General features: G+C 56.6%; 1 protein-coding gene across 4 annotated transcripts; it reads right to left on the reverse strand.

Annotated features, from left to right (window-relative positions):
• Positions 1-817: 817 nt before the first annotated feature.
• Positions 818-27507, reverse strand: ASS1 (argininosuccinate synthase 1). Of its 4 annotated transcripts, XM_051807818.1 has the most exons (16): positions 25431-25680; positions 25068-25121; positions 24698-24809; positions 24194-24262; positions 23737-23925; positions 21315-21371; positions 20812-20886; positions 17853-17923; positions 17455-17485; positions 13728-13818; positions 11819-11903; positions 10716-10780; positions 6596-6727; positions 3261-3417; positions 1694-1759; positions 818-1198 (listed from the first exon to the last, which is right to left on the reverse strand). In XM_051807818.1, the coding sequence occupies exons 1-16, from the start codon at positions 25649-25651 to the stop codon at positions 1144-1146; spliced, it is 1530 nt and encodes a 509-aa protein (XP_051663778.1). In that variant the 5' UTR covers positions 25652-25680; the 3' UTR covers positions 818-1143. The 4 variants fall into 4 exon arrangements, with proteins under 4 accessions (XP_051663778.1, XP_051663775.1, XP_051663776.1 ...); XM_051807815.1 differs by lacking the exons at positions 25068-25121; positions 25431-25680 and adding an exon at positions 27204-27507 and having other exon boundaries at positions 819-1198; XM_051807816.1 differs by lacking the exon at positions 25431-25680 and having other exon boundaries at positions 847-1198; positions 25068-25397.
• Positions 27508-27686: the final 179 nt, after the last annotated feature.

Genomic DNA, 27686 nt, shown 5'->3' on the forward strand with positions numbered 1-27686 from the left:
AGGGAAAGTCACATCCAAGCTGGGAAAATAACATGTTATTTTCCCAGCTGTGATGTCAGAGCTTGTCACACTTGCTGGCTCTGCAGCAGGGAGGGCAGGGCACGCCTGGACGTCCCCAAATGGCCACTGGGCCTGGTTGTCCCCTGGGGGCTGCGAAAAATGTGCCCCTTTTTGGTGGCAGCTCTGCTTTTGCTTCCCTAATGCATCGGAAAGCAGCACATCCCTGCTGCTGGAATGTGGCTGCCCAGAGCCCCCCAGTCCTGCCAGGCACTGCAGGACACAGCATGGTGGGTGCATTGCTCCCAGTCCCAGAGGGCATCTCTGCTCCTGTCCCGGGGGCACCCACTGTGGGGACACCCCAAACCGGGTCCTTCCCCACCCTCAGCAGGGTGGACCAGCAGCACATCCTGGGTGTTTGCATGAGCTAGAAAATCCAGTCCTTTCCTTTCCCCTTTCCTTTCACCACAGTTTTGGGTTTCCCTCACTGAGCCATCCCTGCATCTCAGCCAAGTGCTGCATCCTGAGCATCGGGAACAGAAGGACTCGCAACCCCCCAGGCACCACGGGAGATGAACCCAGCCCGGAGCGAGCATTCCTTTCCTCCTCACCTCTCGCAACACCATCAAAGGATATTTCCCCATTTTTACCTTTCCTAGATCTGCTTTTAGAACAGCCAAAAGGGTCAAATCCCCTTAATCCATCCCTGTCCTCCAGCTCACCCCTCCATCCCAGCATCGCGCGGGGCAACGTCCCCCTCTCCCCACCTTCACCACAAGGTACCACCAACCCCCCCACGTCCTTCGCAGGCACTTAATCCATCACCAACTTCACAAAGCCGGGCCGGGGGAAGCGCCGGGCCAGAGGAGCAAACAAACGAGGCAGGAATAAAGCCCGGCTCTCAGTGCCGGACCCGCGCGTGGCTGGGGGTTTATTTCTTTCCCCACTTCTCCTCCGATGGACCAAACCCTTTTTCCACCCCCCCTCCCGACTGCATTTCACTTGCCGCCCCATAACAAAGCCGTCACCTCCGCCGCGGCTCCGCTCCGGAGAGACACGAGTTACAATTACAAATTGCCACCACAATTAGTGCTACTTCTTAGAGAAATTAGAAAGGGGAGAGGAAGGCTCGCGTGCGATTGATTGCTATTCATCCTGCTTTACGGTGACCTTGCTCTGGAGACGATGATATTCCTTCAGCCTGGAAACCGGGATTTAAAAAAAAAAAAAAAATTAATTGTAAATTAACAGTAATAACACACATTTCCTTTCAATTAATTTAAGCAGAATGAGGGGGCGTGAAGAGCAGGCGTTTGTTAAGGCCTGTACAGTTTAATTATTTTTTTTCCCCCCACGAGATAATGTAATTAATTTATCTTAGAGGAGTAGGGGGACATCGAGGATGGGGGAGAACAAAGCAGTTAACAGGCAATGGAAAAATTAAGAGCCCATTATGTAAATGCAGCGTGTTTTACAGCCCTAGAGTTGGGGGGGGGTGTCTGAGAAATAAGTAAAATAGTGAGGCTGGCTGTGCTGGGGAAGACTGTAATTAAGCAGGGCTGGTGGCACCCCACTGCTCAGGGGGAGCTCGGGGGGGGGGCTTGGTGCACCCCCAGAGCCTGAATGGGGAAGGGGAAAGATGCTGGGGGCTTCCCCCACACACACATTGAGGAGGGTCCCTCTCTGCCCCACAGACCTCAGCGAGTTGATGTTGATGAAGCCGGTGGCATCAGCGGGCTCGTAGTCCCCTTGCACGTTCATGCTGTGGAGAGAAAGGCACAGTGGGATGGGATTCCTGAGGGGAAGCAGGGCTGCCCTTTGGGAAGGGAGAATTGTGGGTGACCCCTGAGCTGGCTGCTCCTGATGCTGCTGCTGCCCCTCATCCACTGCTGGTGGGTGTGGGGGGCTTGGGGCAGGGTCCCAGCCAGCCCTGGGGAAGGGGCACGTGGCTCAGGAGCAGCAGAGCCATAGGACCACTCTGGTGGCCATTCCCAGGTTCCCCAGGCCCTGCTAGAGACACAGCCCCAAATTCCTCATGTAGTCCTTCATGTACCTCATCACCCTTCCTCCTCGTGCTCTGGCACCAAGCAGGGAAGCTCACCCTGTCCCGGAGCCATGCCCCAGGTATGCCTGTCCCATGGCAGGCAGGGCATTGCCCTGGAAAGGGAATGGAATCCTGGGCAGGAGGCACTGCCCTGGGCATGGAACAGGGTCCCGGGCAGGGACATCCCCAGCACCAAAGTGAGGTTTATGGCTGTGGCAGCCGGGGCCTTGGTGCGACACCAAGCACATCTCCCTCCCCAGAGCAGCAGCCGCCCACTGAATCCCAACTCCAATGGTCTCCTACATCCCCAAAACACACGGCTCATTTCCCAGAAACTGCAAACCTGAAAGAAGGAAGTGGAGGGAAATAAAGAAGAAAAAAAAAAATAAAGAGTTTACAACGATTTTACCTCCCCTGACGGGCTACAGAAAAACCTCTGTGCTTTTATTTTTGCTCATTCGAGTGGTTCTGACCTGCTCTATAATTACGTTACTTTCTACCTACTGTGCAGAGGCATTTCCACACAGCTCTGCCTCTCACAGCTTTCTCTCGGGTTCCTGTGACGCCGTCACTCAAAGGCTTTCAAACCAGCGATGTAGAAATCAAAAAGAAAAGGAAAATGGTTGGAGACACAGGGAGAATAAGTGCCCCTGCTTTTCTCTCCCTCTCTCTTTTTCCTCTGTCCCACCCCCCTCCATCCTCCCTTTTTTTCTTCCCTCTTTTTTTTTTTTTATATTTTTTTTAATACTTTATTCATTTAATCTCTCCAAGTGAGAGTGCGAAGCATAATGAAGGGTTGGGATGGATTATTAGGAGCTGTTGATTTTGAGGGGGAGGGAAAGGGGGAAAAAAAAGCCGGAGAAGAGAAAGAGAGAAGATAATTTGACATTTACTCCGACTGATCTAAACTCATTCGGGTGTATTTATGGCTTATAAAGTGTTTAGAGAGATTGAAAGGGGTTGAGGGAGGGCTGAGGGGGGAACGAGCGAGAGAGAAAACAACGCGGAGAAAAGGGAAAAGCCAGAGGGGGAAAAAATTAATATTGACTTAAAAACATGGCTCGTGCTTCGGCCGGATGCTGGGCCCAGAGGATGGTGCCACTGGGAATGGGATGGGATGTGACAGGATGGGATGCAACAAGGCGGGATGCGACAGGATGGGACGGGATTCTTGCTGCCACCACCCCTGCCCACCCTGGGCCCCCCAAGCCCCACTCACCTCACCAGCTCCTCGTTGTACAACGACCGTGGGGACTCCCTGCCCAGGATGTAGACCTGGCCCTTGAAGACAGACAGACGGACGGTGCCCACCACGGGCTCCTGCGAGCGCCCGATGCAGTGCCGGAGGAACTCACACTCGGGGCTGTGCCAGAACCCTGCGGGCAGGAGGCAGGGTCAGAGTGGGAATGGGGCAGGCTGGAGTGCCCTGCGGTGCCCATGGTGGTCCCCAGGCTAAGTCCTGCGAGGCAGACCCTGGGTAATTTCCACAGGAAGGGATGAGAGAGGGCAATGCTGAGCTGGGACATCCACGTTCAGCTCTGAGAGAGAGAACCTCATGTGTGTCCCTTTGGCAGCCCTTGGGATCCCACTGGGAGAGGAGGCTGGAACGAGCTGGTGGAGAAGAGGCCACGGGACCATTCTCCTTCCATCAGGGGTTGATCATGGAAATTAAGAGATTTGTTAAGTAGGTATGAAACCATCACTCGAAATCTGCCATCTTGGGAGGGTCAGGTGGAGACAGCAGCCCTCTGACACCCCCCCAAGCCCTCTGAGTCCAGACAGCGAGTGCACCACGGCCCCCCAGAACACATCCTGTGGGCACAGCCGTTGGCATGGCCAGTCAGAGGCCACCACAGTGCATGGAGGGGCTGTGGTCCTGCCTGCCAACCCCCATGCCCCTTCTGTCTCTAAGCGGGGTAATTAGCTGGGAAGCCCTTGGAGACCTGGAACAAAGCCTGGGAGATGTAGAAGGAGATAGAGGTGGAGAGAGAAAGAGCCCATTCACAGCCCTCCGGTCACCCCCAGGTTTTATCTCTCCCATCTCACTCCCTGCTCGAACACCGGTGGCCTCTCACCTTTCCCTTCCCAGCTGGGCTCCGGGGCCGAAGCCATTAAAGAAACAAACAATTTCTTTTGTTGTTTGGCCTCGCCAGCCCCCCCCCCCCCCGAGTGGGGCCGTATCCTGCAGCCTCGTCCCTGGGGTCTGTGTGGCCCCGCTCCAAGACACAGCACCCCTGCAGCCCCTCACCCCTGAAACCACCTCCCTGAACAGACTGCCCTCAGCTGCCCCACCACAGCACGGCCAAGGGGCTTGGGGACCCCCTTCCCTGCAACCAGCACTGCCACATCGGCAGGAACTCTGGCTCCAGGCAAATAAACCCCTGGTTTTGGTAACCACCCTCCAGGTACAACTCTTCTAATATCAGGATGATGCAGGGCTGCTGCATCCCTGTAAAAATAAACCCCAGACACATTAAAATAATAACCAGCTGCTTAAATCCTGACTCTGACAGCTCCAGGTGGGAGAAAGCATCCCCCCTGTCCTTACCCCCCCCACCGCAGACACTGGAAGCGATCCCCCTTAATGACCTTCCCACCATCCTGCCCTAATCACCACGTGGGCAGGGGGACAATGGCATTTCCGCACCTGGATGTACCTGCCGGGATGGAACCGTCTTCAAAGCCACCCCTCCACAATGGGATCAATGGGAACAGGCGGAAGATAAACACTAATTCCCCTAAAAACATGGACTGGCTGCAATAATGAAGTGTTAAAGGAAGGTGAGCTCGAAAGCCTAGCCTCTGGCATGGGGATCCAGGGGTACTGTTGGGGTTGTTCCTTGGATTTGGGATTGGCTGCCAGGGAAGTCTAGGACCATGCTGAAAATCCCTGAGGATTCAGCATTTGGAGCAAGGGAAACAGCAGCCTTTTCCTAGCAGAGGTAGGGAGGGAGAAGCAAAACCACGATCCCCTGAGTGGCTCTTTAACCTGGTGGCTGCACAACTGAGTGGTTAGAAATAAACAAACAGGTTTATGCCCGAACTAAAAAAAAAATAGTCAAAATAAAGGCAGCCCAGGTCAAAGTCTAACAAAAATGGCCAGAGACAGGAGTGTCATCAGAGTGTAAATGAGGCTGTGATCTAAGGGAAAGGTAACCAAGACTTCTGCAGCCCCTGTGGGGCCCTAAAATATAATTTAAGGAGCAAAGGGGCTCAGATATTAAATGCCAGTTGCTGAGGAAGATGCAGGAAGGAATGTCCTTAGAGGGGAAGGTGACAAGCGCAGGCACCAGAAAGTGCAGGGAAACAGCCTGACCCAGTCCTGCTGCATCTGCTGCTGCCCAAAGCCCAAGCTCCCACTCAGGTTATTTACAGGGGATCTTCCCATGAAAGATCCCATGGGAATCATCTCAGCCCCTTGCAGTTAGAAACACCTGAGAAGTGATGGGAGGAGGAACTGAGAGCCCAAGAAATGAGGACCTATGAAAGTGTTGTTTGGATGGGGGCAGGAATCTCTCCATTGTGGGGTCTCCAGGGATGTCAGTTCTGAGCTGAGCACCCAGGTGTGGGCAGTAGGGGTTTGAGTCCACTTATGACATTTTGGGCTAATCCCACTTCCTTCAGTTTAGCACCAGTGTCTGGGTTGGGGTGAATTCAGAGATCAATCCCCAGGGCAGTGATGATTCCCTTCCCAGGGTGCCATTCCCAGCCCTGGCAGCCTCCTGGCCCAGGAAGCTGTTCCCTGCAGCACAGGGGGGGCTGAGCTGAGGCCCCTCAAACTCAACCCATGAGCTGGAGCTGCAGCTGCTCCACAGGAGGGAGGACACGGGGCTTCATTTCTGTCCCTCACTGCAGGGGTGAGCCAGTGTCCCCTCATCCCTTCAGGCTCCCAGCCCTCTCCAGGCAGTGCTGTCCTGCTCCAGGCTGGGAGCCCCTCCTGCAGCCCCAACCCGCAGTGCCCCTGTGTGGGCTGTGCATCACATAGCACAGCCCGGACCCTCCATCCTGCAGCCCCCAGCACCTCGAGGGGCCCCTGTGCCACACCCCCGTGCCAGGGCACAGGAAGAAGTCTCTGGCTTCAAATCCCATGGCAGGGATGGCCATGCTGGGAGCTTGGGTGCTCCATACCCCAGAGTGTTTGAGTCCTTTTGGGGTGAGAGCAGGCAGAGATGGAATGGGTTGGAGGTGAGAGCTGGGGAAGGGGGACAAAGGGATGGTGAACTTCATCCTGTGAGACATCCAAATGTGTTTGTTGGGAGGAAGTGGTGGCACTGGGCTGGGAGAGATGCTGGGAGCATCACCTCATGGAAGACAGCATTGCCTCCCAAAGGCAGGCACGGAGCTCCCTCGGCAGGAAAGCAGGCAGAGTGTGAGACTGAGCTCAGCCCAAACCCATCTCTTCCCCCAGTGAGTAGCCTCAAAATCCACACCTGAATTTTACAACCCTGAGCGCACGCACTGGTGGGACCTGCAACCTCCGGCAGCACCAAAGGAGGAGGAGGAAGGCTGGGAGGAGGCTGCAGTGGCAGGTCCAGGCTGAAGGACCATACATACCGTTGTACACCAGCTCGGAGAATTTCAAGGCGAGCCCCTGCTTGATTTTCCGCACTTCCCGGTCCATGGTGAAGGCCTCGATATCTAAATGCGCGTGGTATAGGATCGTTCCCGCTGGGGTCTCATAGATACCTACCCATTTTTCCAGGCAGGGGGAAAAGCAGAAAAAGAGAGAGAAACGAATGAGACCAAAACTGTCAGCAAATGACAAAAAATAATGACTTGGCTGACAGAAGGAGCCGTGGTCGAGCGCATTCAGCCCCAGCTCGCTGTAAAATGCATCTGTCATTATATTCATGCTGGGGCCGAGACAGTCCACTCCGCACCTTGCGGAGAAAATTTCTAGATTCCCCTCTTTGAAGAGGCACTCTGACGAGGCTAAATGACAGGGTTTGGGAACCGATCCCCCCCACCCATCCGTGCCCAACGGTCTGCGGCTGAAAACCTGTAATTAGCGGAACGACGCGGGGCACAGGCACGGGGAGCGCGGGGCCTGAAGGACCCTCCTCTCCCCTCGGCTGGGGAGAAAGAGCCCCACACGTCCGCTGGGAAGCAAAGAGGCTACCTGGGGGCTGGGAGGGAAACCTCCTCTGGGGCTGGCAGGGCCCCCCCAGTCCCTTCCTGCTGCCCCCCCCCCTTTCCCCTCAATGCACAAGGCCTGGGGATGGAGGATGCTTAATTGTTTCAGAAAGCTGCTCCTTTGTTCCAGCTGTTCAGGGCTTGTTTTCTGCATAATGTGGTTACTTGGAGTTTAAATAGGGGTGCGGCCATGCAGTGCTCCTGTCCTGGTCAGATGTGGGTGGAAAGGTGGTGGGGGAAACACTGAGTTGGTCCAGCAGGGACCAACTGTGTTGGGAAAGGCTGTTGGGAAAGGCTGTAACCTGTCCATGGCCAGGGCTGTTCCATCAGCGTGTCCTTGCCTCCTGTCTGCCTCTGGGGATGGTCCCTTCCCAACACCAGGCAGCTGCTATGGCATGGACATGGGAATGGCAGAGGGTTTTGCTGACACACAAAGAAACTCTGTAAGAAAGCATCCCCAGTGAAGGGGATGTGTCCTCAATCAGCCCCAGCCCTGAGAGAGGGTGAGGGGAACCCCCATGGCAAAAAACCTCACCAGGCTCTGCTCTTTCAGTGCCCTGGAGAGTGGCACAGGCACATGACCCATCTCAGAGTGGCCACAGTCCCACAGACACAACAGGAGCCCTCTCTGCATGGCAGCCCAAGCCATTTCCATCAAACCCCATCCCAACCAGTGTCCATGATTCCAGCATCCTACAGGCACAGAACATGATCCCACTGTCCCAAAGGAGAGCCAATCCCTCCTCTCCAGCTACTCCAGTGATGTTGCAGCCTCGTCCTGACAGGGCTGTGGGAGCAGACAGCCAAGTTAACACCAAACCCCAGCTGTCCTATGGCGGTGGCACAGGAGCACAGAGCTCTATGTCCCCTCCAGCCCCTGATCACGGAGTGGAGCCCACCACTAACACAATTAATACTCCCTCTTTTCCCCTTAGGAGGTGTTAAAGCCAATTTGGGCTGATGATTTGTGTATGTGCCTTGACCTCCACGTTCTGCCCATCTGTGGGTCCTAGAGGATGGGGGACCAGAGTGTGTCAGCCAGGGCAGAGGGGAGGGCAAGCTGACAGCCACGCTCCAGCCTCGCCGCTGCCGAGGAGATAAGAGACACCTTCAAAGTGACACTCGCAGCATCTCCAAGTGTCTGTTTTCATCTCCCCGTGTTTACAGGAAAAAGACAGAGGTGTCAGCACTGCAGCCCAGTGATGCTTCAATCACCCCATAATTACTGCTGGGGAAGGGGGGACTGGAGCTGCTGGGGGGGGGGACACATGGAGGGGGGCAGCCAAGGAGACAGCTGCTGCTACTTAAAATTTTCTAATTTGTAACCTTGGCTGTCACTTCACCTCCATCCAAGCAATTTTGCTGTGCTGAGTGCAGGCTGTCACTCCCGACGTCATTCATGGGACAGGAGGGGATGCAGTGACTTCCCCAGGGAGAATGCTGCCCTTGGGAAAATGCTGCCCAAATTTCTACCCCTGGTCCAGGGCCGAGGCCAAGCTCGGCCTGATATGTGCTTATTGCAGGGAAGGGGTTTTCCACTTTCCTGCTCCATCTGCTCAGTGCATTGACTGGAGGAAAGGGAAAAGGAAGGAGAGAGCCAAGGGGAGGAAAAGCCCCAGCCAAAGGCAGCACTCAGCTTTTGGCAGCAACCATCCCCTCCTTCCCACTTCCTCCCCACTGATTTCATTTACTTCACTTAATTAGCCCCCCTTCGGAGTTAAAAAGATAATTTGATAATGAGGATGTGAAAAGGCGGGAGAGGCAGGGCCATGCTCCCACAGCAGCCCCGAGCCCCCGGCAGAGCCGTGCCCCCCCCAGCCGGCTGCAGCTCCACTCCCTGGCACCCCATAATTAGCCACCTCCTCCCACTAAAACAAATATGGCAAAACCGAGTTAATAGGGCTTAAAAGGCTGGTGCGGGTTCGTGCCACGTGCCCCTCGCCCATTAGGCCTTAACGAAGTTCAATTAGGAGCTTAGTAAAAAAAAATCAATGCAAATGAATTTTTCTCCTCTCCGACTCCTCGGGTCTGGGAGATGAGGGAGAGGAGGCACCTTCACTGCCACCTGCACAGCATGGAGGGATCAGTTCCTGCTGTTGACTGTGCCTCAGTTTCCCCAGCAGAGCCGGGGTCCCTGTGCTGCCCCAAGGAACCTGCAGAACCCTGAGTAAGCGGGGTCACCTCACACCACTGGGATTTGAGGGATCATCTCCTCCAAACCCAGCTGCCATCTCCTGCACCACTGACCCTAAGCCCATTTGGGGTCCAAAATACTCCTGGCAGCGAGGAGGTAGGGTCACCTGGAGCTGCCCTGCACCCCAAAACCCCCCAGGGTGGGGCAGGTACCCACAGCCCCCTCCTGTTCCAGCCCCTTCACGTCCCAGCTCTCCGTCTCTCCCACAGGACATCTGTTGGAGCAGATTTCTCAGGGGTTTTTCTTAATCCCAAGAAGCAAAACCAGGGGCAGGATCCTGCTCAAAGCAACTGGGGGACCCCCCCCCAAGGTCTTGTCCCCACAGGAAGCCCACCCCAAGGTCTCATCCCCACGGTGCACACCCTGCTGTCCCCACAACGCCCGGTCCTGCCGCGTCCGCCGGCGCACAAACACCACAGCGATCGCTCAGCAATGTCATGCAGTAGACAGACATGACAGTTAAATGGGGTTTAGAGAAATTATTAAATGCTGGAAGGGTCACTAGAGCGTGTCAGTGGCTCTTAAAAAAAAAATAAAATAGATTTTGACAAATTACTCAGCATCCTGAATGCAAATGCGCCGGCTGGCGTGCGCGGGTCGGGGCTTTTCCTTCCTTCTTTCGGTTTTAATTTGATTATTCAAACCCAGATCAAATGATTTGGGGTTTTGTTTCTTGCCTTTTGCGGTGGATGCTCTTGTGAAGGGCCCTGTGGCAGGGAGGGAGAACTTGGGCTGCATCTAACCAGAATATTTGCTGTTGCCCTGCACAGAGGGCAAGTTTAAAGAAAGGGAGCATCTAATTAGGTATTAACGAGATTTAAAATAAAAGACTGGGGACAAGGAGATGGGAAATGAAGCTGAGCCACTTCGTTACTTAGTTCTGCACAGGGCAGCTTGCTGCCTCCAGAGGTTTCCAATGGAATTGATCCCAATGGATGATCAATATTAAGAGTCACGGCCTCCAAAATGTGTAGATAAATCAAAGAACTGGATTTAAAAAAACCCTCAGCGACTTACATCAGCCTCCTGTGTTTTGTACCGGTATTACAGAGCCTGGCACCCTCCAGGAGCATCCTCCCACCAAACCCACAGCCTGGTGTTTTTCCCCCTGGAGATGGGTCTCGCCTGGTGGCACTGGGACCGCAGGGCTGGCGCAAACAGTGGCACCGGCAGCGAGCGGGCAGCTGCCATCATTAGAGAGCAACGAAAAATCTCTGTCACAGGGAAATCTCCATCAAAAGCTCATGGGGAGGGAAAGGTCGAGGGCTGCTGGGGTGACCTGAACCACACCCCCTCCAGGGTTTTCCTTTTTTGCTGTTTAGGGCAGGGATGGCCCCGCAGGCTCACCTCTGGACTTCATCCCGACGAAGCGGTTCTCCACGATGTCGATGCGCCCGACCCCGTGCTTGCCCCTGCGAGGAGAAGGGAAGTTGCAGCAGCCCCATCCCCAAAGTGGGACACGGGCAGCTGTGAGAGGTGGATCAGAGGGGTGGACAGTGGGGGACAAACCCCAAATGGCAGCATGATCAGCTCCTGAGCAGCACTGGTGACCATCGGTAGTGACCTGGGGCCAGCAGCACCACAGGCAGCCATGGCACTTGGGCCACTGGAAAATAAACCAGGCAAGGAGACAGGACATGCCACAGCTCTATTCTCAACAGCCAAAGTAATTTTAAAACCACTTAATTACATTTAGAAAATTAACTACATGGAAAAGTTCATTCCCATTCACCACCAGGGGGAATAAAGGCAGGGGCATGGAGGAGGATTGATGGGGCCAGATGGCACTTAGGAAGAGCAAGTGGGTGCTGCTGTATTTTTGGGCAAACCCCCAGGGATGGTTCTGTGCCAGTGGCATCGGAAACTGGGCATGGGGTGGCACAGGGCAGGAAACCCCAAAGGAGCTGCTGCTGTGGAGGCAGGGAGAGGACGGGGCTGTGGACCCAAACAGCACATCTCCATGCCCCCAAAAAGCCAACTCTCCACCCAAAAGGCACACTGAGCCCCCTTGGGCAGCCAGGGAGAGGTGAGATGTGGGAGCTGGGGGTCTGAGACTGAGCTGGGACCAGCGGCAAAGGGGTGCCCTGCAGGCAGGGGGTGCCCCGGGGGCTCAGCCTCTGTAGTGGGCAGGGCAGCCCTCACCCAGTGTGCAGCTGGGGCACGTGGAAAATGCAGAGGGGGTTCAGAGGACTTTTTAACCCTCCTTATGCACCGAAAGCAACACCCTGGGGCATTTATTCCCTTGTGTTCCTGGCCTTGGTGCCCAGCTCTGCTTGCTGGCATTTAGGGACAACTAGGACCCAGCTGGGACCATCCCATGCTCACACTGCTGACCACTGTCCCTGGGCTCATCAGGACGTGCCTGCTGTGAGCATCCTGTTTCCACCCCACCCTGGGTACCCTGGGGGTCTGCCCTTGTCCCTGCTGCCAAGGGACAGGGTGGCACTCACGCGATGTCGTTCAGGTACACGAAGAGCTCCAGGGCCGAGGAACGAGTGGCTCCGTCCCCAATGTTGGTGACCTTCACTGGGACACCTGCGGAGGCGGGGAGCGAGGACAGGCAGGATCAGCTGGTGTCAGGATCCCCCCCGGAACATCATCCCACGGGCGTTAAATAGATGTGACAGATATGAACTCTAAATAACTTCTTAAAAAGGCATATCCAAGCTGGTGCGAGGGGGAGGCGAGGGGAGGGGGGACCCACCTCGGGAGAGAGGCGAAATAAATAAATAAAAAAAAGGCCATAAAAACGTCACCCCTCCCTTTTCCCCTCTCTTTTCCCTCTCTCTTTTTTAGGGCCTGTGAAATTGCAACCAGGCCCTTAACTAATTGAATTTCACGCTCCGCAATTGTCTTACAGCGCAGCACCTTCTGTCCCACCAGCCCCTGCCGGGGAGGGGGGACACGGTGACAAATGCGTGCCCCCCCCCCCCCCTCGCCAGCACGGGGGGCGTCTGGGGGGGGGACCCCCACACCGGGGCACGGCTGCTCGCACACGCACGCACACGCACCCCGCGGCGGGGTGCTCCCCGCCATGAATTAATTATTGCACCTTTTCTTCCCCCCCCCCTCTTTTTTTTTTCCCCTTAATTTTTTTTTTAAGGGCGCCGGGCAGGGGCAAAGCCAGGAGGGAGGGGAGGGGGGGGAAATGCTGAATAGAAAGAGGCATTTTTCTTTAGCGGTGTGAAATGAGCAATAAATGTATTAGGAAGCTGACAAGGGGGCTGCGGGGCCCACAAAGAAAAGCGGTGCGGAGTTGGAGGCTAATCCCCCCTCCATCTGCCCTCCTCATTACCATTTAACGCACTATCAGTTGCCAATCAGCCTCAATGCCTCCCTTTCTAGTCTTTATTACATAGGCGCCCGCAAGAGCCCGGTCTAGTGACGGGGGCTGTCAGCTCCCCACCACTGCCCCCCTCCCTCTAAACCCCCTATTTTCCAGGGGTTTATAAACTCAGTTGTAAATTGCTATTAAATGTAACTCGCGGCAATAATGAACCTTAAGCTGCTTCTCGGCGCGGGCCCCCCCACCCCGCGCCCTCCCCTCGCCCCGGCTCTTTCTCTTCGCATCCTCCGCCGGGGTATTGGCCCGGGTCCGCCCGGCGAAGAGCCGACGTTGTCGGGGCCGTTGTTGGTGAAAGCTGCTTAGCCTTTGAAATAGTTAATAATTAGATTAAAACTTCAAATAAATTAACTAGGGGCTGAATGGGCTGCTGGAAGGCAGAGGGGGGGCTGCTCCTTGCAGGGGGATCGTTATAATGGAGCAGGGATGCTGGCGGCGGGGAGGGGGTGCCCCCTCCCAGCGGGGCTTCCCCCCCAGCCTGGGCTGGGCTCGCTGCTGCTGCCAGAATGGATGGTGGCACGGGGATGGCCTTGGCTGCTGTAAGGGGGAGATGCTGCCCAGTGTCCCCTCTCTGGTGAAGGCTCCGGGGCTGGGCCCTGCCATTCGTCCCGGGAATGTGATGGGGTGTCCCTGTCTCCTTCGTTTAACACTGATAGTACCAAAGGCCAATCCTGTTGGAGCATCTCCTCGACTGTGACACTGAACAGGGTCACCTGTGTGTTCCCAGGACCACCTGTGTGCCAACCTGCAGGAGAGAGACCCTGTGCCCACTACACCTCGATGGCTGTAGAGGGGACTCAGAGGGGTGCCAGCAACCCTGGGATCTAACCAGATCCTCTGCACAGAGCCCCAGTGTGCTGCAAGCACCATCCTCATCCCTGATGCCATGAGTTCACCCATGTGCCCCCACTCTGGAGATGCTTCTGGCTGCCAGGGAACCCTGGTCCTGGCTGGAAAGTTGGGTTTGTCTTTGGGGGGACCAAGGCACAAGGGTCTGGCAGCAAGGAGGCTCTTACCCCGCTCAAACTCGATCTCCAGCACATCTGGGGTGTCAGGAGAGGTGGCCGGATCACGGGTCTTCGTGTAGAGCCCGGGGGGAGCCTGATTCTGTGAGGAGAGGGAGAGAGGTGGGAGAGTCAGTGGCATTGCCATGGCCAACACTGCTGGCATTCCCAGCCCCAGACTGCATCCCACCATCCCCCCGGTGCATCCCACGTCCCACAGTGAATTCCCCCTCCCCGGGGTGCATCCCCCATCCCAAAAGCGTACCCCACCATCCCAAAGCGCAGGACCAGGGCGGCACACCACCGGCGCTTACCGGGGCCCCGGGAACAAAGGGGTTGGAAGAATCAGCCAATTTTTCCCCTCAACTTGATCTCATCTTTTCCTCCAACGCCCCCACAGCTGGAGGCGGGATGGCTGCGGAGAAGCAAGTCAGGCAGGGAAAAGCGGGACGCTGGCAGCGAGCGGCGGGGCGGGCGGGTGCCCGCGTGTCCCCGCACCTCGGCCGGGGACCGAAAAAACTAATGAGGAGCCCTGACCCCAGCAGGTGCTCCAGGCGCCACCGGCTCTTTCATGGTGCTCCCGGGGTTAATACACACGGGGGAAAATAGAGCGGCGAAGCAAAAACCCATTTCAGAGCACATCAACCTTTATGTATATTGTTTTTTTGTGAGATTTATAGGAAAGAGGCATCTTATCTCCATCAGAGCCAGGCCAGCGGAGGCTCGGGCGCCGACGGTGAATTGCCGCAATTGAAGTGCGTGCCAGAAGAAGGGGGGGAGGAGAAATACAATAAAAAAGAGCTCTCCGTCCCAGAGAGCAAATGCTTTGCAATTTCACGTGCCCCCTCGGCACTCGCCCATGATGTGACTGCACTTGCTGACCCCAAAATACTTTCAGATCGGTGTTTGCAAACTCCTGTCTTCAAAGGGATTCCCCACCCAGCCACAGCTCGGGGAGGTGGAGGGGAAACTGAGGCAAAGAGCACCCAGGGCATGTGCAGCGTGTTGGCAAGGCAGGAAGCCTTTTAAAAGGTGGCAAACTGGTATTTGCCCACTAGACCCAGCTGGTGAGAGCTGGAGCTCTGGGAATCCCTGGGCAGTGGGGCCCTGTCTGCATCCACCCACCCACTGCTTGGCTCACATGCCCTCTCTTCCTCCTCTCGTTTTTAAAGTACAGCTCTTCTCCTGCTCACTTCATAGAATACTATGGGATAGAAAGGACCTTTCAAGATCCCTTTTTCTCCCTTCTCTTCCTTTCCAGCAAGGTAAAAAAAGACAAGGTATAAAGCAAGTCAGGGAAAAGAACCCCCCAAAATCCAACCAAGTGGTTGCTTTAAAAAAAAAAAAAATAAAATAAGCTTTTCAGAAGGAAAATTAATTTCTCTACAGAAGTTTTCATCTAAAACTTTCAAAGACGGGCAGTAAGAATTTTAGTGAAAACTTCTATTTATTTTTCTCCAAACAGTGCAGCACTGCCAGCACCTGAGGGAAGCCTACTCAAACTGCAAGCATCCCCTTTTCACCAGGGGTACTCCCCTTGCCTTACCCCAAGCCCTGGGGTGCACATCCCAACAGCATCCACAGTCAAATCCCAGGAATACAGACATAACTACCCAAGCATATGCTGCAGCAAAACTCCCCTCAGTTCCCATTTTATGCCATTTTTGCCCCTTTCCCTTGTTTTAAGGGAGAGGCGCTGGCAGGCAGGCGCATCTCCCTGTGCCCCTGCACACAGATTACACGGGCTGTGGATTTCAATTTTACATCGTCTGGCCTTTCCTAGCCCTGATCACACTTATTAACTAGAGGAACCTGCGAGAGATGATGAAAAACTTTGAGTTCAAAAGGAAAAGATGGAGGAAGGGGGAGAAGAAATACCGGAAAGTATTAAAAACTCTTTACTAAACATTGGAAGTCAAAGTCAGGTAGTTTCCAATTTTCCGAGCCAACTATGAAAACCCCTATTAAATAAAATAACTAAATAGAAATAAAAGTGACATTTGGCTTGCATTCCATCATTACGGTGTGAGTCTGTCCTCTTTTTATTCTCTCTCCTAAAAGCACAGTTCAAATGACAAATAGTTTGTTGCAGTGTATCAATGCCTTCTATTTATCCCTCCCCGCAGGGGGGCTAGTCCTGCAATGTCATCTTTAAAGGGGAGAGAAAAAAAATAAAAAGGGGGGAAAAAAAGGAAAAAAAAAAAGGAAGAGTGTGTGGAAAGGGAGAGAGGGAGGGGGGAAGAAAGAAGCAAGAAAAACGGGGCAAGAAGAGAAGAAATTGGAAGCAAATGGTCCATGAAGTAAACCATGATGCAGAGCTATCGATGCCGCAAATGGTTTATTCATCCGGCTGATATTGTTGTGCCCGGGACTGAATGAACTCTTTCAGAGTGCCATATGAAGTTAAAGCAAGTAAATTTCTATCTTTCTCCGCATTAGCTGCCTCATTGCCCTTCAATCGGGCCTCACAGAGGCAGAAAATAGCTCAACCATCTGCTTTCAAATCCCTGCGTTTGGCAGGTCCCGGGGGTTTGGGGAGGGGAGCCCGCCGTGCCTGGCACCTCGGATCCTGCCACAGCCACCAGGTGCCCGGCACTGCTTCCCGGGCCGGGGAGGGGACACTGGTGACACCGCGCTCAGGGGAGTCACCTCCCAGCGCTGTCGGAGGGTGAGATGCCCAAGCGGAGGATGCTCGGGGACGGGGTCAGGGCACTGGTCAGCCCCGTTTTTCCAAGCTGGCTGTGGGAAGGAAGCGGGCTTGGCAAAGCCTGGGGACTGGGGGTGTTCCGCTAGAGAAGAGGAGAGGTGCTGGGTGCGGAGGGGTGGGTCAGGAGGGGCGCGGGTCAGTGCCTTGCCAGCTCCAGCTAGAGGCACGAACACCCATCCCGGTGCCAAGCGATCCCCTGGAGGAGAGGAGGCTCCACGGGAACCCGGCTTCGCAAAGCCTGACCCACAGACCCCCCTCTGGAAGGCACCAAAGGGGGAGCGGGACCCCCTCTCCACCTTCCCCTTCCTTCCCCCGCCGGAGGCACGCGTCAGCCCAGCTGCGGGGAGCCGGCTGCGGGCGCCGAGCTCCAGCGGCTCCTCTCCCTCTCCTCCTGCCTCCCCCTCCTTCTCCCCGGGTTGTCTAATTAGCGCTGATGGATAGTTTAAGTAGCCGCCGAGCGCGGTGACCCGCTGGAGCATGAACAGCGCCGGCAGGGCCAGCGGGCGGCCGGACCACGAGCACTGCTCGGAGCGGCCGGAGGTGTTGCTGCGCTCCCAGCAGCACCTGGCAGCAGATCCCAGCACCACCACAGGGCTCGTGGCCCCGTTGGGAGTCAGAACTGGTGGCCCCATGGATGCCCTCACTGTTTCCAACACCTCACCCATCCAAGGGCAGGTTTTACCCCACAGAGAGAGGGGATGGGAAAGCGAGGAGGGCTGGGCGAGCTGCAGGGGCCAGCCCGAACCCCCGTCGCCAGCTCCGACTCTCCCACCAGCACCTCATCTGTCTAATTGCTCCTTTATTGCTGCCCCGCGACATTGTCCCCTCCAGTGTCACCCTGAAACAGTCCCTTCCCCTATTCATGCCGGCGGCAATTAACGTGCCGGGGGAGGCGGAGGGGCCGGGGCGGGCGGCGGAGCCTCCCCGCACACACGGACGGCCCCGCCGTGAAATTTCCAATTAGGCTGCAAACACACGAGACGCCCCCGGCCCCGTGGCTGCCACGCTGGCCGGGTGGCCGTGATCGATTACCTTGGGGTTCTCCAGGATCCCGGCTTCGTAGCTGCAGCAGGCAGGGAAGGAGGGAGAAGTCACTGTAGCACCTGCAAACTGCAACCCCAAACCCCACCGGGACGACAGCCCCACTCCCACCACCCCATGGATGGGAGTAAATACATGTTATGGATCTCCAGGGCATTTTAGCAGTAACCCTGCAAGGAGAACTAGGCTTGGGAGAGCCCAGGAGATGGATGCTGCCACATGGGACATGGACAACTGGGCAGAAAGCCAGGCTGGAGGTTTGGGGGTCACCCATGGTGAGCAGGTCTGGGATGATGGAGGTGCGAAGGGCCACGAAGGATGGAGGGGATAGGGGCCTCAGACCCTGTGTCCTCACCCCACAGAAGCTCCCCACCTGCCTGGCCACTCACCTGATGTGCATGAGGTTCTCATCCATGCTCCAGGGTGTCTGGGGTGTCACAGGCACTGGGATCCCATGTTTCTGCCAAGAGAATGAGAGTGGGGGTAAAACAGCCTGTAGGGAATGCCAACCCCCACTGGCACCATTTCCCACCAGGATCACCCCCAAAAGCTCAAAGGCACAACCCATCATCACCAACAAGGCAGCACAGAGCAAGCTGCACACCCGTGTCCCTGACCCCAGGCAGCATTGGCTTCCACCACAAGGGCCACCTTGATGAGGACATCAGGGACACAGTGTGGATGGGAGGACAAGGGCTGCCCCAGACCTGCCACAGGCTGAGAAGGGACCCCAGAGCACCCCATGAACCCCAGCAATGGGGACACCAGCACGGACATTGTGTTTTTCCTAGGTCCAGGTCCAAGATGGTGCAACATTCTCAGGCACATGGTGGGACAATGGGTTGTCCTGTGAAGGCCACAAGTTGGATTCAATGATCCCTGTGGGTCCCTTTCAACTCAGGATGTTCCATGATTCTCCCAGCTGGGCTGCTTAGCAAGGGGAGGCGACGAGGACACAAATCCCCAAATCCACAGGATGCTCTGGAGGACTGATGCTCTGCCATGAGGGGACAGCAACACAAACACGTGGCAAAGCAGCTGTGGAGGTGTCCCCCCCGAGCCTGGGCACCTCGAGCCCACCATGCCAGGGGACAGGCGGCCCCACACCGGCTGCCTCCCCGGCACAACGCGCTGCTCCGAGCCCGGCTCCCTAACAAGGTCACTGGTGTGCTCAATTATCCACTGACATTTCAATGGGGGAAATTGCCTGTGAAGACGAGGTGAATACGCAGGGGAATTAGCAGGAGAGGTGACGGCAGCAGGCTGACAACTGGAGCCAGCGGGGATGTGTCCCACCCTGCTGGCATGAGGAGATGGGATGTGCCGGCTGTGGGATGGCCACAGGGAGACAGGGGTGGAGATGGCAGCTCTGGGCTCCCACTGTGCCCTGATGTGTCTGTGTCCTGGCACGTCAGTGTCATCACAGCAGGGACATCAGCCGAGGGCTTGGCCAGGGACGGAGGAGCAGGGGCTGAGCAGAAGCTCCTTGTTTGCTGGGAAGAGGGGAAGGAAATGCTTGTGGTTGTTTCATCATGTCCTCAATCTATCACCCGAGATGGGAACAAGGTTCTGAAATGCCTCCTAAGGCTGCAGAGGGGCCGACTCGGCTCTGGTCCTGAAGGGACATTGCCTCACGTCTTGATTTGCTGGTCCCACACCACAATTCCAGTGCGGGACCCCCTGGGACTCCCTAATGTCCAGATCCGATCTAAACCCTCCCTGGCACAACATGAAGCCATTTCTTCTTGTCCTATCACTTGTTATTTGGAAGAGGAGACAGACCATTGGCACACTTATCTCACCTGAGATATACAAATGTATCTTTCCGACCTGAATAATGAGCCACCAGCCCCAGCTGATTTATTTTCTCAGCCAGCCCTCTGCCTCCTCCTGGCAGCCCCCAGCCCATCCTCACTCCATTTCAAACAGGATCCTCCAAGTCCAGACCCACGTACCAACATTTACTGAGCCCAGGCAGCCTTGGCCGGAGCCAAAGGTGCCACAACCAAAGAGGGATTTTGTTCTCAGGCTCTGTCCCACCTGGCTCTGCCTGCAGCCATGGCTCACCCTGGAGCAGCACCCACGAGAGCTTCCCCCTTCTCATAAAGTTATTTCAGCCTCAGCTGGTTGTGGGGATGAAGCAGCTGCTGGCACAGGTTGCTGCCAGAGCAAAGCTGGCTCCAGCCCCTGGGCAGCAAATCCATGGCAAGAGCTGTGCTGCAGTGACACAGATCCTCCCTTTCCCTGGTACTAATGGAGCCCCAAATATCATTCCTCAAGCACCAAGGTAAGCACATCCAGGTGCTCAAAGGACCTGGCCACACGTCTCCCTCTCCTGAGCATGAAAAAGAAGAGAAATTCCCCCTTTTTTTTTTAAAACTAAACATAACCAGAGACTGAAAAGTACTAGGAACCCTCACCCCACGACCTTTCCTCTTGGAACCGGGCCCCAATCCATTTCGTTTCCCTTTCACCCTCCCCCTTCCAAACAAACAAACAAAAAAAAAAAACCCACAACCAAAACAAAACCCCCCAAACCCAAAACACGTGTTCCATTTTCCATATAATAAAACCACGGCGCTCTTAGTAACTCCCCTACTTGACAATTTGTTTGGCAACATATGGAAAGCTCTCGTAAACTCGCCCCTTCATAATACAACGGCAGATGGCAAACACAATCCTCAACACGCCACCCTCTCCTGGCGGCCCTAATGGGCTCGGAGGGCTCCTCACCCCACGGCCACATCCCTCCAGCTCCACACCTCGCCTTCCCAGAGATTACCCAGGCAGCTATTTAAAAACTGAAGCAATTTTCTGGTTTATGCACAGAGCTGCCTTTTCCCTTTTGATTGATTGAGCCGAGTTGTCAAGCATTTCCATGAAGTCGCTTAAAAAAGAAAGGTACCCTGGTGGGCACATAAAAACCTGATGCAAAACTTCTAATATGTTTTATTGTAACTTGTACTTCAAAAAGGAAGGGATAACAAAGGTGAATGTGTTTGCTTTGTCTGCCGCTCAAGTCAGGGAGCTGGGACCCGTTTCCTTGGAAAGCAGGTTACCATTAATAGCCAGGTAATTATGGGGCTTTTAAAAAGGGAGGATGAAGAAAAAACATAGATGCTGGGGGGGGGGGGAAACCCCAACCAGAAGGCTCCAGCGTGGTGCTGGAGGGATGTTGTGCAGGGCTTGCTGCTGTCACCTGCCAAGCCATGGTGAGCATCCCGTGGCCATCCCAAGCTTCCTGGGGCCACACTGAGCATCCCACAGCTACCCTGAGCTTTCCACAGCCACCCTGAGCACCTTGTGGCCTCCCCAAGCACCCCATGGCCACACCACACCAGCTCCTACCTTGGCATAATCCATCAGCTCCCGGCGCCCAGGGAAGCGCTGGTAAAACTCGGGCAGCCTCCACGGTGCAACAACCTGGTGGGAGGGCAGGAGCATGAGGTGAGAAGCCCCCAGCCCTCTTGTAGCCCCTGGGCCCCCTTTGCCCCTCGGAGACAGGACCCACAGGGTTTTGGTCCCCCAGATGAAATTTAATCTCCCAGCACAAGGGTGGAGTAACCCAGACCTCTGGCCCTAACCAGGCACTGGATGCAGGGGGGAAACAGGCAGCATTGATTATCCAGCAGCTGCCTTGATACTGTTTCCTCTGTGGCCTCGTGGTGTTTGGGGTAAAAATAGGTCAATTAAGGATCATTAGAGCCCCCTCAAATGCCAAAACGTCGCTGTGTGCAGCTGGTAGCTTGTTAAAGTGAGGCATGGCCCCTTGCCTCGGTGTTAAAACTGAATTCCCCACCAGCTGGGGAGAGGCCAGGAGCCCGGAGGTAGGATGATTTTAGGTGCCTTACCTTGATTTTGGGACACAGGGCATAGCAGGTGAGCTCGAACCGAACCTGGTCATTGCCCTGAAAAGTGAATGGGAGATGCTGAGGAGTCACCTCTCACTAGGGCGGGCTGGGAAGTGGGTGCTCCCCACCCTGATCCCACTGATGGGGGACAAGATCTCATTCCTGGACCAGCTCACACAGGGTCATACAGCATCCTCGGGAGAGGAATGTTGCCTGACAGGGACACAGGTTTGGATTTGGTGAAAGAAACAGCAAAATTAGCAGGAAATCTTAAAAAAAAAAAAAAAAAAAAAAAAGGCTGGAACATTAAAAGTGCAGATGACAAGTCAGCAGCTCCCGGCTCTGCTACAGCCCCAGGGCTTCATCCAGGGAGCTGAGAGGCTCAGGAGCTGCTGGGCAGGCACATGTGTGGCAGTGCACACGTGTGGCAGTGCACATGTGTGTAACAACACACACATGCAGCCTCTGAGGTGCTGCTTGGCTTCAGTCACAGCTCCCCTTGCGACACTGAAGACCCCAGGCACAGTGGGCAGGAATCCTCTGTCCCATGGGGCCTCTCCTGGTCCCTCTCCATGGCTTGTTTTAACCCCAAACCACCTTTCCTGGAGCTCCTGCTAGCTGGGCATTCAAAATCCCTGTGCAGCTCATTCACCAGGCTCCAAGGGAGACAGGCTGACCACAGACTCACCCAAGCCATGCTCTGCCCTGGGCTGACACTCCCGAAAGCTGAACCAACAGAAACCCAGATTCAGGTATTTTCCCCCCAAAGGGATCAAAGGACACATGGAGAGAGAGGGCAAGGTGGGAGGAAAGACCGTGGTGAGCAGGAGGATTCAGTAGCTCATAATTAATTAGCTCTGAACTTCCCTTTACCTTAATTGGCCTGTGCTGATGAGGGACCACCAGGTAGCCGGGAAGGGGTGAGGAGGGAGGCTGGGAGTTATTAGCACCTCCAAGGGAATAGCACTCGCCAAAGCCTATTTTCCACCGGCACCAAGGGGCAAACAGAGCCCCCCTTCCCTCCTATCGGCCCTGGCCTGAAGGATACATTTACAACCGGCCTGGGAATTCCCTAAGGACTATTACACTCAGGCGAGTCCGTCCACCAAAGTACTCATTTCCCTTACAGGCCCAAAACACGTCCATCTGCTCCGGCAGCGGGGACACCCCAGATGGTCCCATTTAAGACGCCGCAGCCGGGTCGAGTTACCCGCGGTCGGTCCCTGCCCGTGCCCGCAGCTTAATGGCTTGGGAAGCAGGAGCCACCGAAGGTGTCCCAGCCAGCGGGGACGGCTGGTGGCACCCGGGAGCAGAGGGGACGTCATCTCGTTGTGGGTGTGTGACTCCACGGCACCGTTTAGTGGGGGCTTCCGAGAGGGGGCTGCTGGGGATGGGTGAGATGGACGGGAAAGGGGTGCAGGGACCCCACCGCAGGAGGAGAGACAATTATTTCGGTCATAAAACCCCCCCAGCTGCCCCTCTGCCCTATCTCCGGGGTGCTGGCAGGAACCTCGACAGCCTCCCGGCTGCACCTAACATCCCCCTCCTAAGCAAGGTCCTCTGCCATAGCTGGGGACCCCCAAACCCAGCCGCCCCAAACTCACTGTAACCCCTCGAGGGGGTCACCTCGCCTTGCCCCTGGGCCACGATGGGCACGGGCTGCGCTTTGGGTCCCCGTGGGAAGAGAGGAGGAGGTACTGGGCAGGACCTGGGTTCACCCACTGAGCCCTCACCTGCGCCAGGTGTCCCCGCCCGGGCTGGGCAGCGTGCGGGCAGCGGCTGGAGGTGCCGGGGATGGCCCACGGTCACGGCTCGCAGGTTCCACGCCCCCGCCACGCTCCCCGCGGGGGATTCCCCCTCTCCGGGGCAGGGACTGGCCCCGAGCATCTCCTTTCTACGGTCTCTGGCTGCCTCTAGCGGCAAAGTGTCGTCCCTGCGTCGGCGGAGACAGCGGGGATGGGGAAGGGACCGAGACAACCGGGATAAAGATAGGAATAGGGACAGGGACCAACAGAGCCAAGGATGGGGACAAGGATGGGGACAGGGACCGGGACAGCCAGAGCTGAGGACAGGAATGTGAACAGGGACCGGGACAGGGACTGGGACAGTCACATGTATCCCAGGGTGCCCCTAAACACCACGGAGGGTGCTGGCTCAGTCCCAGCTGGCTCCTGGCCTGGACAGCCCCAGTCTGTAGCAGCATTTTCAAGCTGCTGCCGAAAACAGGGTGTTTGGCTCTGACTCCAGCCTTCCCGACAGGGAGAGGGAACCGAAATCGGGCACAGAAATCCCAGAGGCGAGAAGGAAGTGTTGAAACACAGCTGAGTTTTGCACGGCCCTGCAGAGCACCCACAAAACACGCCGTGCACCCAGAGCTTGGCCAAGGGACCAATCCCTGCCCTGTGCCCCCGTCCTCCCTCACCTTGCCCGTGGCCCCGTGGGCGACGTGCTGGGCTCCCTCTCTCTGGGCGATCTCCACCTGCCTGCGGGCGATGCAGGGCCGGGCCAGCGCCGTGCCCAGCAGGTACCGGTCCTCGTAGAGCGCGTTGGCCTGCACTGCCGGCCAGATGAACTCCTCCACAAACTCCCTGCTGATATCCTCGATGTACACCTGCAGGCACAGAGGGAGCGTCCTGGTGGGAGGACGGCTAAGGGGAGAACCCGCTCCTCTCAGGGATTTGGGGACAGTGCAATGAAAGGTCCCTTTGTGTCCCCTTTCCTAGATGCTGCTAAAGGGCTTTGGTGCAAAAGCTCTGGAAAAGGGATTTCTCACTGGCGCTGTCCCTCCTCCCAGCAATGGGATATGTGAGACCCCAGGGCTCAGCCCCACACCAGGGAGCAGGGGGAGCTCAGAACCCCAGAGGGAGGGACACTGTTACCTTCTTGGCCCCCAGGGCCAGCGCTTTCTTTCGTGCTGCTTCAAAATCTTCCTTCTGCCCAATGTTGGCCTGGAAAGGAGGAAAAAGTACCAAGACTGAATGTGAAAGGAGACCACAAAACCCGAGTGCAAGCCCAGTCTGGCACAGGGCATCATGCACAGCATAACAGAGCCCATGCTGGCTGGGCTTGAGGCCACCCAGGGTGGGCAGGAGGGGGGTTCCCCCCTGAGATGGCCATGCACCCCTCTGCCAAGCCCTAATCTACTGCCCTCATTAGCAGAGGGTCATTATCTGGCAGAAACAGGCTGTGCCACAGAATCAGCTCAACAAATTAACATGCAGGCTGGGCAATGGTTAACCAGTGAGACCAGGATCACCCCTACAGCCACACATACAACAAGAGCCCTGTCACCCACTCGGGTCCTCAGACTGCAGCTTAGCACTCCCTCCACCCCCAGCTCCCAGGGACAGGGTTCCTGTGATGGGGTTTGGAACAGAGCTCACCAGGTAGGCAATAACATCGTAGCCTTGCTCCTTCAGCCACACCAGGATGCAGGAGGTGTCGAGGCCCCCGCTGTAGGCAAGGACCACCGTGCCCTTGGACTGAGCCATAGTGCTGACAAAGCAAAGGAAAAGGGGTTCAGGATGCCCTCAGCCCCTGTTGCAGCCATCAGGAAGGATCAGTTGAACCAAGATCCCTCCTGGGGCTGCAGGGAGCAAAGGGAGGGCTGGGAGCAGGAGGAAAAGCCACAGCAGCATGGCCACATCCAGGCTGCAGCTCCCAGCCAGGGAGGACACCCTGCCTGAGCACCAGACAGTGCACCCGATGGTGGCTGGGCGATGGGAGGATGCCAGGGCACCCATCAGAGCTTACCTTTTCTCCATGCTGACAACCCTGCAGCAGCCTGCCCCACACTCTGCAAGCACCCTGCAATGCCAGGGGGCTGGAACTCAGGCGCAGGCGCCCAGCTGTGGTGAAGGCACAGCTCAATGCCTTGCTCGGGCACGACCCAGCACATCTCAGGCCTCTGCAGAGAGCCACCCACCACCTCAGCCCCAAGTGCCCTGTGGCACTGCTGGGCGTGACATGGTTGCAGGGCTGGGGGGTTTGGAACTGTCCCCCAGAGCCCAGCCCAGCCCCAAGTCTAATTAATGCTTATGGTGCATTTGTCCCAATTACGCTGCCCGTGTTTTCTGCCAGCACGAAACACCTACGTGGGGATTCGTTGCCCCTCACCCTCCAGACAAGGATATCAAGGATCTGAGACAACAGCAGGAGACGGTGGAAGAGGCCTGGAGCTCAGGTGGAGGGATGGAGATTCCAAGCTGGAAGGGGCTCTGCGGACCCGGGGCCAGGCTGTGAATCCCAGGGCCCCAGGAGGAGGCGATGCCAGCTGACCCTTGGCCGGGGGAGGCGGACGGTGGAGCCAACCAATTCCTGTCCTGAGCAACTTTCATGCTGCTGCCAAGTCAGCACAATCCTGCTCCTGCAGGCAGGGAAGGCGCCCTGCTGGGCTGCTCCTGGCTGGCACACCGGGAACCTCTTCCAGAGTGATGTGGTTATGCCGGGGTGTGCCCCAGCACCCGCATCCTGCCAGCATCCCACAGGCACGGCTTGGAGCTACTCAAGAGCAGGATCTGCCCAGTCACTGAGGTTCGTGCTGAGGAGCAAAGGGGGTCTGGCAGCCCCACAACCTGCATCCGGCTCCCTGAGCCTGCCTGTGCCCGTCGGGCTGCCACGCAGGCAGCACCCAATGCCCAGGCTTGAGCAACCGGCATTTCCCTGCTCGTGGGGCCCCGTGGCTGTGCCGAGCTGGGTCCCTGCCCAGGGAAGTTCAGCCGTCCCTTCCTCGCTGGGGCATTTACAGGAAGGCAGTTGCAGTTCCCAGAAGGGCCCAGCCCAAGCAGCTCCTTTCGAAACTAATTCCTCCCTTTACCCCCAAACTCATCCCTGCTGTGGCCACCAGCATCACTGTGGTGGTTGCCAGCCTGACTAAGCACCTCTGAGACCGGGCACGCTCGCTCCACAAGTGGCCCAGCAGTGGTTTAGGGAAACACCTCCAACTTTTGCCTGCTCAGACACGTCCCCACTGCCTACAAAATGCCCGGGGGCACTTTGCCCTGGAGATGCATCCTGCATCCCAGAAAGGGTGTGGGGCCACCAGCGTTCCCTGCTCTGGAAACGGGGCTCGTGCCAAGCCCGCCTGCCCAGGAAGGGAGAGCCCCGAAGTTTCAGTGTTAGGTGGCAATAAATCAGAGCAAACAAAGCTCAGTGAAGGGGAACGCGGCGGGACTTTCTCAGCCCTTGTTATTATTCCGTAGCAATTTCCGTGTGAGTTGGGGCAGGGTTTGGCTTTTACCGGAGGGAACTCTGGCTGCCCTGCTCCAAAGGAACACTGGGCTTTCGGTTTTAAAAACAAGGAAAAATAAATGTATAAAAAACGGAGGAGAACGAAAAGCTCGAAACTTTGGTAAAGAAAGGAACTGTCTTTGCCAGCTGGGCTGGAAGAACTGCTGGGATGCTGCCTGCGGGCTGGGATGGGGCAGGGAGAAGGGCAGGGGCAGGCAGGAGGGGCAGGAACAGGCTTCCCAGGGTTTTGTGAAGCAGAGGCATGCAGGGATGTGCTCACGGGTGCGGGGGTTTGTCTCAGCATCGCTCCTCCACCTTGTGCAGGTCCCATCCTGCCCCCCAAAATCCCCAGCACAGAGTGAGGAGGGCAAGAGGTGGTGCCAGCTGAGGTCCCAGCTGCCCTCCCTTGGGGTGGGTGAGGGGACTCTCAGAGAAATAGGATTCACTTGGAAACCCCACACCCCAAACTGAGCTAGGAGGGGCTTGACTGCAGCCTGCACAGTGCTGGGAAGGGGCTGGCACCCCACTGCCCTGCTCCAGCACCCAGGGGTGAGGGACACCCGTGGGTGGGTGGAAATGGGACAGACGGGGTGAGGGGACACATTTCCCGAGGCAAAGGCCCCCTTTTCCCTCTCCCTCCCATCCCATGCCTGCACTCACCCACTCCCGGTGTCCGGCTGCCCTCTGCACTCTGGTCCGGTGCCTGGAGCATCCTCCTCCTCCTCCTCCTCCTTTATAACCGGGCCTGGGCAGGCGGAGCCGCCGCAGGACAGTCCCCCGTGGGCACCGGTCCCCGAGAGAGGCCCTGTGCTCCGCCTGCCCGCGGGATACCCGGCAGAACAGGAGGAGGCAGCTGCCCCCCGGCCGGGATGGAGTGAGTGCCCAGTCCCAGCCCTTGTATGGCTGCTCTGGGTGCTGCCTTCCATGTCCCCCCAGTCCTGACCTCGTCAGCAGCCTCCCCTGGAGGGCCCCAGGAGTTGGAAAATGGGGGGCAGATGGGAGCCAATGCTCTGCAACCATCTGGCTTCCCTCCCTGGACCAGCAAGACTTATTTGATCTACTATTGGATTTATCTGAAGCTTTATCAGGAGATGCAGGAGCCTGAGTGGGCAGGAGGAGATGGGGCAGGAGGGACAGAACAAA

This window comes from Manacus candei, unplaced genomic scaffold, assembly GCF_025592945.1.
Source record: "Manacus candei isolate 608988 ecotype Guabito, Panama unplaced genomic scaffold, ASM2559294v1 h1tg000071l, whole genome shotgun sequence".
Taxonomy (NCBI): domain Eukaryota; kingdom Metazoa; phylum Chordata; class Aves; order Passeriformes; family Pipridae; genus Manacus; species Manacus candei.

Coding starts and splice junctions, on each gene's coding strand:
- ASS1 (XM_051807818.1), bottom strand. CDS start 25,651: ATGAAAGTTGCTCAGGACAGGAATTGGTTGGCTCCACCGTCCGCCTCC. Junction 17,486..17,852: donor GAGAACCTCATGCACATCAG/GTGAGTGGCCAG, acceptor TGCCTGCTGCAG/CTACGAAGCCGGGATCCTGG. Junction 10,781..11,818: donor GTGTACCTGAACGACATCGC/GTGAGTGCCACC, acceptor TTCTCCTCGCAG/GGGCAAGCACGGGGTCGGGC.